At 35.8% G+C, this 18544-nt stretch overlaps 1 protein-coding gene and 1 pseudogene across 2 annotated transcripts; one reads left to right on the top strand and one right to left on the bottom strand.

Annotated features, from left to right (window-relative positions):
* Window positions 1-270: 270 nt before the first annotated feature.
* On the bottom strand, window positions 271-5098 carry LOC308236723 (olfactory receptor 4K3-like; annotated as a pseudogene). Its single transcript has 2 exons — window positions 5087-5098; window positions 271-1160 (listed from the first exon to the last, which is right to left on the bottom strand). The product of its transcript is annotated as an olfactory receptor 4K3-like (transcript).
* Window positions 5099-8046: 2948 nt separating this feature from the next.
* Window positions 8047-9000, top strand: LOC308254541 (olfactory receptor 4K2; the record flags this gene model as incomplete). The annotated part of the gene is made up of 1 exon (XM_080680689.1): window positions 8047-9000. One exon carries the CDS (start codon window positions 8047-8049, stop codon window positions 8998-9000), a length of 954 nt encoding a protein of 317 aa, XP_080536815.1.
* Between the last annotated feature and the right edge of the window lie 9544 nt (window positions 9001-18544).

The following is an 18544-nucleotide window of genomic DNA, read 5'->3' as shown; positions in this document are numbered from 1 at the left end:
AACCGGCGGGCTCAGTGGGCCCTTTGCTGGATCTTAGCACCAAGTCCAAGTCCAAGTCCAAGGGATGGTCCTGGGTGAGTTTCTTTGGAATCCTGCCACGACTATGCCAAGTAATGTTAATGTAAAAAAACAAACAAACAAACAAAAAAACACATTGAAACCTGTACAGATTTTTTGAGTTTATTTGAGCCAAACTGTTGACATATACCAGAAAACAGGACCTCAACGAATTGAGATAATGCTCCCAGTATTTCATTTTGTGGGAAGAAGTCAAGGAGTGTTACCAGTCTTAAAGATACAGCTGGTAAGTGTCTCATGGAATTCTTGACATCTTTGTTTCTAAGGGTATAGCTCACTGGAATGAAAATGGTGTAAAATACTGAGACCACTTTGTCTACTGGACATTTGTGAAAGGCCACACATAGATGAAAGCACACAGGCAAAAGGAAAGGGTCACAACAGTGAAGTGGACACTGCAAGTGGGAAGGGCTTTTGAGGACCCACCAGAGGAATGTTGCCAAATGATGACCAGGATGATAGGTGGAGGAGATCATCAAGAGGATAAAGCACATCAGGGCAATCACACCAGGGCTGAAGTCACAAACACTCCAGAATGCATCTATCTATGCAAGCAAGTTTAATCAGCAAGGGATGGTCACAAAGAAGCTACCCAGATCATCGGGTCCACAGAAGGGCAGATTCATAGTAAATGCTAACTGACTCAGCATGGAAGATGTTAAAAATCCAGGAAAGTGTCACAAGCCCAACATACATTCTCCAGCTGATGGATGCTTAAGTAACATAGAGGCTTACATATAGTCACTTACCCATCAAAAAAAAAAAATGGATATCAGCAGTACAGTCCCCTAAGAGTTTGCAGAAAAAATGGGTGATACAGCCTTCAAAAGAGATGGCTTTGTGCTCACTTAGGAAGTCTGCAATCATTTTGGGGGTGCAAATGAGGCTAGAAACATGTCAATGAAGGAGAGATTGCCCAACAGAAAGTACATGGGAAAGTGTAGGTGTGGCTCTGACATGATGGTGAACAAAATAAGGAGGTTCCCCTTTACAGTGGCTGCATAGACCAAGGAGAAAAAGAGGAAATGGAAGATCTGAATTTCCCAAGAGAGACCCTGCAATACAAATTCAGTTACCACTGTCTAATTATTATAGGTCATTCACTTTGCTCTCTGGAAGTACTCTGACAGGAGGAGAACTAGGAAAAAATACAGTGCTCACACTCCAAGTGAATTTTTTTTTTTTTTGGCGTGAAATAATTTAATAGCAGCCTACCATCAGCTAGTTCCCTGTTGCATCACTCTCCTGTTCAAAGGCCTCATGGTCTTTCCAGATATCTTATTTGATTTGATTCAAGATTGGTTCTTACGATTTAGCAGTTTGCTTACAAGTAAATGCAAATATTCACAAAAAGAAATAATCAATAACTATTTTAATAGTTACTCCCAGTTTGTGAAATAGTACTGTAAAAATTGTACAACTAGCTGCCAACAAGGTTTTTTTTTTTAAATTAAATTTATTGGGGTGACATTGGTTAATAACCTTATATAGCTTTCAAGTGTACAATTCTATGATATATCATCTGTATATTTATTGTGTGCCCACCATCTTAAGTCAAGTCTCCTTTCGTTACCATATACTGCTCCCTCTACCCTTCACAGCCCCGACCCCCCTTTCCCTCTGGCAACCACCATACTGCAGTCTGTGTTTATGAGTTTTTATTTGTTTGTCTTGCTTGCTTATTTGTTGCTTCCAGTTTTATATTCCACATGATTAAATCATAGTTTTGAAGACAAAGGGAATGGGAACCTTTTTAAAAACATCATTGATGATAGTGAAAGACTGAGTGAGCAATGTCTGAGAATCATGATGGATTATTGGTGGGAACACAATAGTGGAAAGGAATACGGGCCCTGATCTCTTTATAGTGGGTAGAAAAAAGGAACAGGTCATGAGCGGAAGGAAAATGGCTGCAGAGGAACATAACCTGTTTCAATTTTCTAATAGAGATTGTTCAGAATAAAAGTTATTCATTTCAGTTATGCAGACATGAGTGATCCTTGTTTTATGCCATCAATGCCATACATTTTTCAAAGACTGGTGAACACGATGTGGTTAGAACCTGAAGGTTACATACATTTCCAAGTATATATTTTTATTTTATTTTATTGTTGATAGTATTACAGATGTCCCCAAATCCCCCCTCCCCTTCACACACACACATTAAGCCCTCCTCCAAGCCCTGCTCCATACCAGGCCTTCACTGCACAATTGTTTATGTCCATTGATTATGCATATATATATATATAAGTTATTTGGTTAATCTCTTTCTATCCCCCCTTCTCCACACCTACTCCTTCTGAGATATGTCAGTCTGTTCCATGCCTCCATACCTCTGGGCCTATTTTGTTCACCAGTTTATTATGTTCATTAGATTACACTTGTAAGTGAGATCCTGTGATATTTTGTCTTTCTCTGACTGGCTTATTTCACTTAGCATAATACTCTCCAGGTCCCTCCATGCTGTTGAAAGAGTAATAAATCCTTCTTTTTTATAGCTACATAATATTCCATGGTGTAAATATACCACAGCTTTTTTATCCACTTATCTATGGATGGGCCCTTGGGCTGTTTCCAGATCTTAGCTATTGTAAATAATGCTGCTATGAACAAGGGGTGCATATATTATTTCTGATTGGTGTTTCAGGCTTCTTAGGATATATTCCTCGAAGTGGGATCTCTGGGTCAAATGGTAGTTCCATTTTTTATTTTTTGAGTAAATTAAAAAATAGTGGCTGTACCAATCTGCATTCCCACCAGTAATGTACTAGCATTCCCTTTTCTCCACATCCTCACCAGCACTTTTTGTTTGTTGATTTGTTGATGGTAGCCATTCTGGCAGGTGTGAGGTGACATGTCATTGTAGTTTTAATTTGCATCTCTCTGATGATTAGTAATGTTGAGAATTTTTCATATGTCTATTGGCCATCTGTATGTCCTCTTTGGAGAAGTTCCTATTCTGGTCCTGTGCCCATTTTTTAATTGGGTTATTTGTCTTCCTTTTTTTGAGATATGAGTTATTTATATATCTTGGAATTTAATCCCTTATCAGATGTGTCATTGGCAAATATGTTCTCCCATACAGTGGGTTTCCATTTCATTTTGAGGATGGCTTTTTTTTTTTACTGTGCAGAAGCTTTTTAATTTGATGTAGTTCCAGCTGTTTATTTTTTTCTTTGTTTTTCTTGCCCTAGGAGATGTATTGGTGAAAATTTTGCTATGTGAGATGCCTGATATTTTCCTATGTTTTCTTGTAGGATTTTTTATGGGTTTGCAACTTACATTGAAGACTTTTATCCATTTTGAGTTTATTCTTGTGTATGGTGTAAGTTGGTGATCTAGTTTCATTTTATTTTTTGCATGTTCCTGTCCAATTATCCCAACACCATTTATTGAATAAACTGTCTTTATTCCATTGTATGTTCTTGCCTCCTTGTCAAATATCAATTGACCATAATGATGTGGGTGATTTCTGGAGTTCCTGTTCTGTTCCTTGATCCATTTGCCTATTCTTGCGCCAGTACCAGGCTGTTTTGATTACAGTGATTTTGTAGTATAGTTTGATAACCAGTATTGTGATCCCACCAACTTAGCTTTTCTTTCTCAAGATTGCTGTGGCTATTCAGGGTCTTTTTTTTTTTTGTTCCATATAAATATTTGGAATATATATTCTAGATCTGTGAAATATGATGTTGGTATTTTAATAGGAATTGCTTTGAATCTATAGATTGCTTTGGGTAATATGGACATCTTAATGATGTTAATTCTTCTAATCCATAAACATGGTATATGCTTCCACTTGTTTGTACCTTCCTCTACTTCTTTTTTTCAATGTCCTGTAGCTTTCCAAGTACAGGTCTTTTATCTCCTTGGTTAAGTTTATTCCAAGGAATCTTATTTTGTGTTACTGTTGCAATGGTAAATGGGATTGTTTTTCTAGTTTCTCTTTCTGATAGTCCATTATTGGTGTATAAAAATGCCATCAATTTCTGGTAAGTTTGTATCCTGCTACTTTGATGAATTAATTTATTAAATCTAGTATTTTTTTGGTGGAGTCTTGCCGGGACCGACCAGCAGACCCCGAGTGACAGATGACTAGATTACTCTGACACGTGTTTCTGTGAAAGAGAGGCTAAGGGGCTGGTTGGCATTAGGCACCAAAAACAGTCTCGATTGCCTGCTTCATTAGCCTTTTATTGTAACAACAGCTTGAACTAAAATTAACCTCTAGATACAATCAGCAGGGTAAGTATCCTTGAGAAAGCACATGCTTCTTCAAGGTCTGGTCTTAAAGACTAAACATAGAGATTCTAGCAAAACACCTGGGAGCTTGAACTTGTTTGGAAAAGTCATGGTAGGGGTTGCCACCTCCTGCAAAGTTCCCCCAGAGGCCCCCGACCTTTCAGAGAATCCTCCTTACAGACTTTTCAACCAAGTCCTGTGCTTCTCAACAGAGTCTTTAGGGTTTTCTATGTATAATATCATGTCATCTGCGAATAATGACATTTTTAATTCCTCCTTTCCAATTTAGATGCCTTTGATTTTTGCTTCCTGACTGATCACTGTGGTTAAGACTTCCAGTACTATGTTGAGTAAGAGTTGTGAAAGCAGGCATCCCTGTCTTATTCCTGTTCTTTTAGTTTTTGCCCATTGAGTATGATGTTGGCTATAGGTTTGTCATATATGGCCTTAATTATGTTGAGGTGTGATCCCTCTTTTCCTGCTTTGCTGACAGTTTTGATCAAAAATGGGTGCTGGATTTTGTCAAATGCTTTTTCTTGCAAGTGTTGATATGATCATGTGATTTTTATCCTTTATTTTGTTAATGTGATGTATCACATTTATTGATTTTCATATATTGTACCAAACTTGCATCCCTGGAATAAATCCCACTTGGTCATTTGGTAACATTTTGTTGAGGATTTTGGCATTTATGTTCATCAGGGATATTGGCTTATTATTATCTTTCCTTGTAGGTGTTCTTCTTTGAATGTTTGGTAAAACTCACCAGTGAAGCCATCCAGTTCAGGACTTTGGTTTGTTGGCAGTTTTTTTTTTTTTTTTTTAAGTTACTGCTTTGATTTCATCAGTTGTTATAGGCCTATTCAGATTTTCTGATTCTTCCTGATTCAGTTTTGGAAGTTTGTATTTTTCTAGGATTTTGTCCATTTCATCCAGGTTATCCAGGTAGTTAGCATATAGTTGTTCATAGTATTTTTTTACAATCCTTTGAATTTCTATGGTGTCAATTGTTATTTTGCCTCTTTAATTTTGTGTTTTATTTATTTGGGTCCTCTCTCTTTGTTTCTTGATGAGTCTGGCTCAAGGTTTATCAATCTTGTTTATCTTTTCAAAGAACCAGCTCTTGGTTTCATTGATCTTTTGTGGGTTTTTTTAGTCTCTATGTTATTTATTTCCACTCTAATATTTATCATTTTCTTCCTTCTATTTACTCTGGGATTTTTGTTGTTGTTCTTTTTCTAATTCTTTAATTGTAGGATTAGATTGTTATATAACTTTTTTCTTGAGGCAGGCTTGTTTATGAACTTCCCTTTCAAGACTGCTTTTGTTGTGTCCTACAGATTCTGGGTTGTTGTGTGTTCATTTTTATTTTTTCCTAGGAAGTTTTTTTATTTATTCCTTGATCTCATTGGTAATCCATTCATTGTTTAATAACATGCTATTTAGCCTCCATGTGTTTTAATGTTTTCAAGTTTTTTAATTGTAGTTGATTTCTAGTTTCATCCCATTGTGATCTGAGAAGATGTTTGATATGATTTTAATCTTCTTGAATTTGTTAAAGCTTATTTTATATTCTAACATATGGTCTATCTTTGAGAATGATCCATGTGCACTTGAGAAGAATAAATATTCTGCCACTTTTAGATGAAACGTTCTGTATATATCAATTAAATCCAACTGATCTAGTGTGTCATTTAAGGTCATTGTTTCCTTGTTGATTTTTTGTCTGGAAGATCTATTCAGTGATGTCTGTGGAATGTTAAACTTTCTGAAATTTTAATTTTATTAATTACATTCACATTACTAATACCTAAAGAGTCAAAGTGATCTCCTTATACCTTTTTAAAAATAATATATTGTCTTAACTTTTCTCTTCTACAAACCATCTGTATCCTTACAAAATACTGATTTTACATCATAATAACCCTACCTACAATCTTACAATGGGTCTTTGGTAGCCTTCACATCAAGTTTTATTTTAGAGTGGCATTCTTATTCTTCTAACCTTCTAACTGCATAACTTACTCATGCAAACTTACTCATCCACTATTTTATTACATACGAAAATTTTCCCTGCCAATCAAAACTTTAGTTTTCCTTGCAGGTCAAGTTCATGACATTTGTCTTACAAGAACACTTTCTTGATTAACCATATTATACATTTTTCTTTATCTAAAATCCAGTTCACTCATTATCTCTGACAATTGTTCAAACATTTGATTGATGTCACAGTGTCTGTCTTTTACCAATTATTTTATTTATAGGTATTCAATGTCTCCTAAGAAACTATAAATTCCTTGAAGCAGAAGTGAATGTTTCTGGATTTTATTCTCTACTGCCTCTAGAACAAGGTTAGATAACCAAGATAAAACTTGTTGATTTAATACATGATTTAATATGATGCTTCTTAAATGATGGCTTCCCAAACTTCTGTTCCCTGAATCTCTCAGGTCCAGGTGAAAACAATCATTGTAAATTCCCATAAGACTCTTGAAATATCTTTCTGTTGTGAAACAAATAATACCATCTTAGTTGTTTAATAAATCCCATTGCAGGACTATTTCTTGGTCAATCCCCAAGTCCCTGCCATATCCATTTTATCTACAGCTGCTAAACAACTAATGATTCATCTAGGTCATTTATTTATATTTAAAATCGTCTCCTATATGTGCTCTGTCAGAGTCTGCTTAACACTCTGAATAATCTAAAACACTGATTCTGCTATAGATCTGGTAAGCAAAGATGTTTCACCAATGGTTTCTATTAAAATTTTTTATGTGCCTGCCCTTCCTACTTCCATCCCCTAACCCTTATCCCATGGAGCTAAGATCAATATATAGCTTGCATGTGTTGGTATATATGAAAGAAGAATTCAAACAGGTGTGAGACTAAATAGCTTATTCCCATAAAACTTATGCTATATTTTCTAGGAGACAAGGTAAAATTTTAAGCCATAGAATTATAAATATTTGTAAGAGGAACAGATTTCTATTTTAACAAAACAAAAATTAAGAAGAAAAAACATTAAATGCCATCCCCTGTGCTAAATGGTTGGTTACATTGTAGTATAGTTGACAATAACAGTCTTCTGCTGGATAAACGTCAGCAAAACTAATTTTTTCTGTATTTCTGTTCTGTTTCAGCCAGTCAACTTCTATCTGTGTATATATTAACAAATTTTCTCTGGAAATTTATGAGCTTTTGCAACTGTTTGAAGTCTTTCTGTAGTGTTGCTTAACAGCCTATGTCATTTGTATGTGATATAATTTTTATATGTTCTTTTAATAAGGATATTGTTACGGATAAAATCTAAATAATTAAATGTGTGTGTTTAACACTTCATCAGCCCAGAGTTAGAGTTCACTTAATGTTAGCTATTATCTTCAGGATTGTATAAACAAATGGATGGGCAAATATGTAGATAAGTAGATCTGTTCAAGATGGTATTATCTCAATTTGATTGCCCATTTGTACCAGAAAAGAAAGTGTTATTTTCAGCACCTATGACTTAAATGGTATCCCACTATGATCTCTGATATCTTATAATTATCTTTCAAATCAATATACCAAATGAGGTTGAAAAGAATATTAAATATAAGTTTTCATAGAGGAAACAAAGCTATGAAAGTGATTTCTTGGAAATGTATATTTTGCTGCAATAGACTCATACTTTCTCTTGACTTTTTTTTTTTTTTTAATACAGGCTTCCACCTATCATTCAGGACAATGGATGTGGCTAATAAATCTACTGTTTCTGAATTTGTTTTGCTGGGACTCTCTGATTCCTGGGAACTACAGATGTTTTTCTTCGTGGTGTTTTCATTGTTTTATGTGGCAACAATGGTGGGTAATAGCCTCATAGTCATCACAGTTATAGCTGACTCTCACCTACACTCTCCTATGTATGTCCTGCTTACCAACCTTTCCATCATTGATATGTCTCTTGCTTCCTTTGCCACCCCTAAGATGATTATAGACTACTTTACTGGACACAAAACCATCTCCTTTGATGGCTGCATCACTCAGATTTTTTTCCTACACCTTTTTACTGGTACAGAGATCATTTTACTTATGGCTATGTCCTTTGATAGATATATTGCAATATGTAAGCCTCTCCGCTATGCTTCAATCATAAGTCCCCAGGTATGTGTTGCCCTCGTGGTGGCTTCCTGGGTTGTGGGAGTCATGCATTCAATGAGTCAGGTCATATTTGCTCTCACTTTACCATTCTGTGGTCCCAATGATGTAGACAGCTTTTTCTGTGACCTTCCTGTGGTGTTCCAGTTGTCTTGTGTGGATACTTATGTCCTAGGCCTCTTTATGATCTCAACAAGTGGCATAATTGCCTTGTCCTGCTTTATTCTTTTATTTAATTCTTATGTTATTGTCCTGGTTACTATAAAGAATCATTCTTCAAAAGGGTCATCTAAGGCTCTTTCTACCTGCACAGCTCATTTCATTGTTGTCTTCATGTTCTTTGGGCCATGCATCTTCATCTACATGTGGCCACTAAGCAGTTTTTTAGTAGATAAGATCTTGTCTGTGTTTTATACCATCTTTACTCCCATTCTGAATCCAATAATATATACATTAAGAAACCAAGAAGTGAAGGCAGCCATGAGAAAATTGAAAAATGTACTTCTAAATTCCAACAAGGCAGCTCCTTTGCATTCTTTTTAGTTAACTTCTAGTTTGGTTATCTTTTAGTTTTAGCATCCTAGGCATTAAGTACCACAGTTTTTGTATACACAGCATGTGCTATGCTCTTACTTCTTATTAAACTGTAATTGCCAAAATTTGTGGAAGTACAAGGTAAGTTCATATTTAAATATTAATATGTTTAAAATACATTTTAAATTTTAGAAAAGCAAGTCGACAAAAGCAATTTCTTCTAGAAGCAAAGAATATTTCTAAAAATGCTAAGAGTGCTCTGGCTAGAGTGACCCAGTTAATTGGAGCATCATCCATACACCAAAAAGTCACAGGTTCAATTCCCAGTGGCCATATACCTAGGTTTCACATTCTGTCCCTGGTTGTTGAAGTAACCAAATTTTACAAGAGGCAACCAATCAAAGAGTGACTTTTCCAATTAGGAAATTCAAAATTAATATCCTGTTCACTGATAAAAGGAAAGAAAATGAGAAGAGGAAGTATAGATTAAAAGAAAACTAGGAGATAACATTTACATAACACTAACAACTAAGTTACTCAGAGAATTGAGTAAAAGTAGTAAAATTTCTATATCTATAAGCCTTAGAAACTCAATACTGCCTTAGGAGTAGCCTCTGACAAATTGTGATTATCTACATATATCTCTGAGTGTTACTAAACATTTAAATCATTTTGTGATCTCTTCTATTAAAGAAAGTCCTTGCTATATTTCATTACAAATAGTGATGAGTTCCAAAGGAAATGTTATAAGTAGAGGAATCTCCACCGCTCACTTTTAGTTAGCAGGGAAATAAACACAGCCAAAATGCCTTCTAATAATGCAGAATGCGTAAAGAGCCTGGAGAATTCAGCAAATCAGAAAATATTATGAAATGAGTTTCAAAGCAGTACAATTTGTTTCATACAAAAATCATGGTGGCTTAATGTGTGGGAAGTTAAAGCTAGAATTAAATTAAGAGATACCATTTATGATAATAAGTAAAATTATGGGGAGCCTATGCTTTCATCTAAAAGTATTATATTGCTTTATACTTTGGTTAAACCACATTTTTCTTTTAATATTTAGATGCAAAAATAAGAATTTTGTGCTTAGTAATATACCGTTATTGTAGTAAGCATGTTTCTATATACAATCATGATTTTTTTGTTATTTTTGTTGTTTGTTTGTTTGTTGTCATTTTAAATGCTAGGTTCAAGATTAGCTTTAAGGTACACAAGATATTACTATCACCTGCTGTTCAGTACTGGAATTGCAAGCATTGAAGGTCAGAAATAATTCTGGATGACTTGTTTCACAGATTATCTTCTTTAAATGATGGTAACCATTAAAGAATTAACTGTTATTTAGAATTTGGTAAGTTATATTTATAAAATATGAGGTCCAGTATATTATCCAACTCATATCCACAAGCATGAGGATCTGTTGCAACCACAGTATTGGATAAATATCTAATTGTTATTCTTTTCTGTCATTATTGAGTAAAAAGAGAAAACCAAGAAGTATATATGCACTAATTATCACTGATGAGAAACAAGTTAAAAAAGAAATTCCTAACTTTTCATTTTAAACCATATGAGAAAAAAATGTGTTTTTTCTTAATCAGTGTTTTTCTTTTCTTTATTAATGTGTTAAGCAAACAAGGGAACAACTTTATAGATTAAAAGTTTTGACACTGTGTTTCAAAACTAGTCGTGTTTGACTGAACAGACCATCATACCTCAGAGAGAAGGCAGGGGAGGGAGGTAAGGGATCAACCAAAGGACTTGTATGCATGCATATTAGCATAACCAATGGACATGGACACTGGGACAGTGGGAGCTTGTCCTGGGGGGGGGGGGATGTGGAGAGGGGGGGCATCAATCAGGGAAAAAGGAGACATATGTAATACTTTAAACAATAAAGAAAAACTAGTCGTGTTGAAATTGTTGGGTAAAATGTCTACAGTATTAATTTGAGAATGAAATGTATTTATGTCCTCAAAATAAAAGTATAATTCTTTTAGAAATAGTGATATAAATGGATCAATTTAGGTTGTTTGTGTGGACTTTATCTCAGTTTTAGTTACTTATGCAAAAATGTTCAAGATCATGAAACTCATTTATGTAGAAATGTTGAACTGGTGTGTTATAAATGCCCCCAGTAATTATTTCAAATAACATTTATTTAAAAAGGAAATATATTCTTTAATGAATTGAGGTGTGTGGTTTTTGGTTTTTGGTTTTTCAATATAAAACTGGAGTCTTTTTAAAGGGATATCATCAGTCTTCAGTGCTTGTGTGGAGATTTATAAAAGTCAAGGACATGTTTGCCAAAACCCTCAAAGGTGTGACTGAATAGAAGACAACTCTGTGAAGCAAGTCAGCAATGAGATTGAGTAGTCAGCAACAAGACTGAGTAGTTAGATTCATAGTGAGGAGCTCTTCAGGATGGAGAGTCAACACAAGAGACAGCACCACATCTATATATACAAAAGCCTAAGCAACAGTTACAACCAAACGACCAGAACAACGGGAACAACTGGAATGACCAGTCGACCAGTCGCTATGATGTGCACTGACCACCAGGGGGCAGACACTCAATGCAGGAGCTGCCCCCTGGTGGTCATTGCACTCTCACAGCCAACCTCCCATGGCCAGCCAACCTACCCTGGTCCCTTCCCCATCTGGCAAACCCCCTGCAGTTTCTCCCCCTTATTTATCCCCCCGTCTGGCAGGCCCTGTCCAGCAGCTAGCAGGCCCTGGCTGGCCCAGCACTGATTGTGACTGGGTGAGTTGGCCCCAATAGGCCCTGATCTCTGGCCAGGCCTACGGACCCCACCCAAGCACGAATTTCATATACCAGGCCTCTAGTCTATATATATAAAAGCCTAAGCGACTGTTACAACCAGTCGACCGAACAACCAGTCAACCAGTTGCTATGATGCACACTGACCACCAGGGGGCAGACTCTCAATGCAGGAGCTGCCCCCTGGTGAAAAGTGTGCTCCCACAGCCAACCTCCTGCAGTCCCTCCCTCTGGCTGGCCGGCCCCGATTGGCTCCCATCAGGACTGGGCAAGATGGCTCCGATCGCCAGAAAGGCCAAGGGACCCCACCCATGCATAAACTTGTGCACCAGGCCTCTAGTTTTAAATAAACACCTAAAACTTACCTAATCAGGAGCTACAAATTGATGATTTTATCACCATGTCATCTCAACATACTGCTGATCCTCTTACTAAGGATAAATGCAGTGACATGGCCATAGGCTACTTAAACTGCAGTAAAGATGGTGTTCTTTGCCACCAGGGCACCTGAAGGTAGAATACTGTTTTGCAAAGCATTCCAGATGAACATACCAGGTAGAGGAAAGCTTTAAATGGTCTAAATTTCCAATAACACTATTGAAGGAGTATTGAGATACTAAGAATTTACAAAAAGACTATGTTGATAAGCAACTTCAGCTTCTTTTAGGTTTTGGGGAGCCATGAAGTTTGGTAATGCCAAATCTATGAGCTTTTAAAAATTGTGAAAAACTGTCTTGTAAAATTAAGCAGAAGAATTGATGCAGATGGGAAAAATCAGGTGTGGGGTGGGTGTGGGGTGGAGGGTACCAATGGGGAAATAAAGGGACATCTGTAATACTTTCAACAATAAAGATAATTTTTAAAAAAATCAAGTATAGATAAAAACAGATAAAATACAATTGTAATTATGTGGTAGAATTATGGAAATAAAAACTGTAAGTGATGTATACATTCAAAAACGTTTGAGGAAAAAAAAAATGCTGTTTCATACTCTCTTCTTTGCATGAGTTTCCCCCAGGATCATGGAATGGGCCCTCACAACCTTTTATTCATTATTTTTACTCTTTTTCTTTTCTTACAGAAGTTCCCTCATAATTTATAAGTTTTAGGTTCTGCAGAACCTCAGAGTGTAGTAAAATCTTAGGCCCATGTATCTTTTTACCAGTGTTTAATGCCAGAACTACAGATTGTTAGTGGTGTGAACTTGGCAAGACACTTAATGTCTCATAATCTAAAGGGAGATAATAAAGATACTTATACCACAGAAAATTACATGAAGAACATAATATATATGTTTAATAAATATTAATTGTTTTAATAGCATTCTGACCAACTCTGGACATCCTTGTTTAAGGGGTTTGAAATTTTCCTGAGCTAACAATTGACATGTTTAATTTGAAAGGTAAATTTTTATTTTATAAATTTTAATTGTATCTGTATATATTTGCATGAAATTAAGATGCATCAGGATTAATTTGGAAAATTAAAAGTAACTTCCACTAGAAAACTACACTGGGTTGTATATTAATTCAAACTTATAGAAGCTTGTTTTTCCCACTGCTCATCACATTTATGAATCAAGAGAAATTTCAAATTATTGTTTAATCAGTATGTGTTTACAATGAGGAATCACTAAATTGATTTAATGAATTATTGATTTTGGAATGGATTTTCAATATAATTTTGGGCAGAATAAGAATGATGATGCTTGACATTATTAAGGCAAGGACAAAGGTAGATGCATAGATAGGGTAATAGTTACTGACGTAGATAAATAAAATTTTGTGATCCCCCATCAGACTACCTACTGATTTCTCAACAGAAACACATCAGGCAAGAAGGAAATGGAATGCAATATACAAAGTCATGCAAAAGAAGGGTCTGAATCCAAGAATACTGTATCCAGCAAAGCTATCAATCAAAATTGAGGGGGAAATCAGGAGCTTCACAGACAAAAAAGGACTAAGGGAGTTTATTACCACCAAAGCAGCAATGCAAGAAATGCTAAAGGGTCTGCTGTAAAAAGAAGAAATAGGAAGCGAAGAAGGAACACAGGGGTAAAGAATAAAAATGGCAACAAACAAGTACCTATCAATAATAACTTTAAATGTAAATGGATTAAATCCCCAATCAAAAGACATAGTGTAGCTGAGTGGATAAGAAAACATGACCCATATATCTGCTGTCTACAAGAAACCCACCTCAGAAAAAAAGACGCACACAGACTGAGGGTGAAGGGATGGAAAAAAGTTTTTCAGGCAAATGGAAATGAAAAAAAGCTGGGGTAGCAATACTTATATCTGACAAATTAGATAAGTGAAGGACATAAAAAGAGATAAGGAAGTCCACTTCATAATACTAAATGGAGCAATCCAACAAGAAGAAATAACTCTGTAAACATGTATGCACCCAATACAGGAGCACCGAAATACATAAAAAAAACACACTTCCTGGATGATATCAAGGAAGAGATTGACAGCAATACAGTCATAGTAGGAGACTTTAATACCCCACTATCACCATTGGACAAATCCTGTAAACAAAGAATCAGCAAAGAAACAGCAATCCTAAATGACTCACTAGAACAGATGGAATTAATTGACATCGTCAGAACATTTCACCTCAAAGCCACAGAATATACATTCTTCTCAAATGCACATGGGCCATTTTCAAAGATAGACCATATATTGTGTCACAGGCAAAGTCTCTTCAAATTCAAGAAGATAGAAATCATATCAAGCATCTTCTCAGATCACAATGGCATAAAACTGGAAATCAACTACAATAAAAACAATCTAAAAACATCAAACACCTCGAGGCTAAATAGCATGCTATTAAACAATGACTGGGTTACCAGAGAGATTAAAGAAGAAGTAAAAATCATCATGGCAACAAACCACAATGAAAACACAACAATCCAAAATCTATGGGACACAGCGAAAGCAGTCTTGAGAGGGAAGTTCATAGCTCTACAAGCCTACTGCAAAAAAAAACAAGAAACAATGGTAATAAATTACCTAACCCTACAATGCAAAGAGTTAGAAAGAGAGCAACAAGAAAAGCCCAGTGTAAGCAGAAGGAAGGAAATAATAAAGATCAGAGCGGAGATAAACGACAGAGAGACAAAAAAAAAAAAAAAAAAAAAAAAAAAAAAAAAAAAAAAACACACACACAAAAAAAATCAACAAAACCAAGAGCTGGTTCTTTGAAAGGATAAACAAGATTGATGAACCTCTAGCTAGGCTCACCAAGAAGCAAAGAGGGAAGACCCAAATAAACAAAATCAGGAATGAAAGAGGAAAAATAACAACAGACCCCACAGAAATACATAGGATTGTTAAAAAAATACTATGAACAACTCTATTCCAACAAACTGGGCAACCTGGAGGAAATGGACAAATTCCTAGAAAAATACAAACTTCCAAAACTCAATCAGGAAGAATTTAAACATCTCAATAGGCCAATAACTATGGAAGAAATTGAAGCAGTCATCAAAAAGCTTCCAGCAAACAAAAGCCCGGGGCCAGACAGCTTTACAGGGGAGTTTTACCAAACATTCAAGGAAGAATTAAAGCCTGTCCTCCTCAGACTATTCCAAAAAATTCAAGAGGAAGGAACACTTCCAAGCTCCTTCAATGAAGCCAGCATCACCCTAATACCAAAACCAGATAAAGACAACACAGTGAAGGAGAATTACAGGCCAATATCCCTCATGAACGTAGATGCCAAAATCCTCAACAAAATTGTAGCAAATTGGATCCAGCAGTACATCAGAAAGATCATACACCATGACCAAGTAGGATTTATCCCAGGAATGCAAGGATGGTACAATATCTGCAAATCAATAAATGTGATACATCACATAAACAAATTGAGAGATAAAAATCACATAGTCATATCAATTGATGCAGAAAAAGCATTTGACAAAACCCAACACCCTTTCTTGATAAAAACTCTCAACAAGGTGGGAATAGAAGGATCATACCTCAACATAATAAAAGCTATATATGATAAACCCACAGCTAACATCATACTCAATGGGCAAAAACTAAAACCATTTCCCCTAAGAACAGGAACAAGACAGGGATGCCCACTCTCACCACTCCTGTTTGACATAGTACTGGAAGTATTAGCCATTGCAATTAGACAAGAAGAAGAAATAAAAGGCATCCAAATTGGAAAAGAAGAAGTAAGGCTGTCCTTATTTGCAGATTACATGATATTGTACACAAAAACCCAAAAGACTCCATCAAAAAACTATTAGATTTAATAAATGAATTTGGCAATGTAGCAGGATACAAAATTAATGCCAAGAAGTCTATGGCATTTCTATACGCCAATAGTGAACTTACAGAAAGAGAGACTAAAAAAGCAATCCCATTTACCATCGCACCAAAAAAATTAAGATACTTAGGAATAAACTTAACTAAGGAGGTAAAAGACCTATATGTGGAAAACTACAGGACACTGAAAAAAGAGATAGAGGAAGACATAAACAGATGGAAGAACATACCATGTTCATGGATTAGCAGAATCAACATAATTAAAATGTCCATACTACCCAAAGCAATCTATAGAGTGAATGCATTCCCCATGAAAATACCAATGGCATATTTCACAGACCTACAACAAACTCTCCAAAAATTCATCTGGAATAAAAAAAGACCCCGAATAGCCACAGCAATCCTAAGAAAGAAGAACAAAATAGGTGGGATCTCAATACCAGATTTCAAGCTGTATTACAAAGCCACTGTTCTCAAAATAGCCTGGTACTGGCACAAGAACAGACTTATAGACCAATGGAATATCATAGAGAACCCAGAAATCAACCCAAACCACTATGCTCAATTAATTTTTGACAAAGGAGTCATGAACATATAATGGAGTCAAGACAGTGTCTTCAATAAATGGTGTTGGGAAAATTGGACAGAGACATGCAAAAAAATGAAACTAGACTACCAACTTACACCATACACAAAAATAAACTCGAAATGGATAAAGGACTTAAACATAAGACGGGAAACCATAAAAATACTAGAGGAATCCACAGGCAGAGAAATCTCTGACATATGCCGAAGCAATTTCTTCACCGATACTGCTCCTAGGGCAATGGAAACCAAAGAGAAAATAAACAAATGAGACTACATCAAAATAAAAAGCTTTTGCACAGCAAAAGAAACCATCAACAAAACAACAAGAAAGCCCACTGTATGGGAGAACATATTTGCAAATGTTATCACTGATAAAGGTTTAATCTCCAACATCTACAGGGAACTTATACAACTTAATAAAAGGAAGATAAATGATCCAATAAAAAAATGGGCAATGGACCTAAATAGAATCTTTTCGAAAGAAGACAATAGGAAGGCCAAGAGACATATGAAAACATGCTTAAAGTCACTAATTATCTGAGAGATGCAAATCAAAACAACAATGTGGTACCATCTCACACCTGTCATAGTGGCTATCATCAACAAATCAACAAACAGCAAGTGCTGTGGAGGATGCAGAGAAAAAGTAACTATCGTGTACTGCTGGTGGGAATGCAGACTGGTGCAGCCACTGTGGAGAACAGTTTGGAGTTTCCTCAAAAAACTAAAAATGGAGCTCCCATTTGACCCAGTAATCCCACTTCTAGGAATATATCCCAAGAAACTAGAAACACCAATCAAAAAGGATATATGCACCCCTATGTTCATAGCAGCACAATTCACCATAGCTAAGATTTGGAAACAGCCTAAATGCCCATTAGCTGATGAATAGATTAGAAAACCATGGTACATCTACACAATGGAATACTATGATGCTGTAAAAAAGAAGGAATTCTTACATTTGCAGCAGCATGGATGGATCTGTAGAGCATTATGTTAAGTAAAATAAGCCAGGCTATGAAAGAAAAATACCACATGATCTCACTCATTTATGGAAAATAAAGAACATTATTACCTGATGAACAAAAAGATAGATACAGAGGCAGTAAAGCATCTAACGGACTGTTAAATTACAATGGGAAGGCTGTGGAGTATTGGGGAGGGCGGGGGAGAGATCAACCAAAGGACTTGTATGCATGCATATAAGCACAACCAATGGACACAAGACATTGGGGCGGGGTGGGAGGGGGTGGGATGAGGGCATGCGACAGAGGGTATGGGCGGCTGGGGGAAGGTCAATCGGGAAAAAAAAGGAGATATATGTACTATTGTATGTCATACTTTAAACAATAAAAAAATAAATAATAAAAAGTTAAAAAATTATACGTATGATATGAACTGCCTTGGGTGAATTATTTTTGTATATTGATAATGGCCTGAAATAATGTGATTAGTGGAATCTATTGTCCAACAAAGAAGTTCTTGGTATCATTTGAAAACATTCAGCCTTTTTATAGAAGGTTTTTCAAATGTGAAAACTTACCAATGAAACCTTTCTTTTCAAATGAGCTTTTAGAAAAAACAACAACAACATTTAAAGCAAGGTTGGCAAGAAAGCTGGAGTAACCCTATTCTTTCCCTGTTATTCTCTTAGTACAGGGTGCCCCCTCTCCCCCGCAAAAAATATATATATATATACTACTGAAAGCTGATAGCTCAATTGACGTTTATTACTTTTCAGATTTAACCAATTGGAATGAATAATTCTTTAAACTATTTATACGTTTTTAGGGGACACCCTATATTTTGTATGGTGATTTTTGGATGCATATATTCAGTTTGAAAAATGGGGTTGTGGGTAGGAAGAATAACTGAAAATCATGTGAACAAGCACTCT

Source organism: Plecotus auritus (assembly GCF_963455305.1).
Source record: "Plecotus auritus genome assembly, chromosome: 1".
NCBI classification, from domain to species: Eukaryota; Metazoa; Chordata; class Mammalia; order Chiroptera; family Vespertilionidae; genus Plecotus; species Plecotus auritus.
Note: the sequence above shows the minus strand (reverse complement) of the source record. Positions and strands in the feature narration are given on the sequence as shown.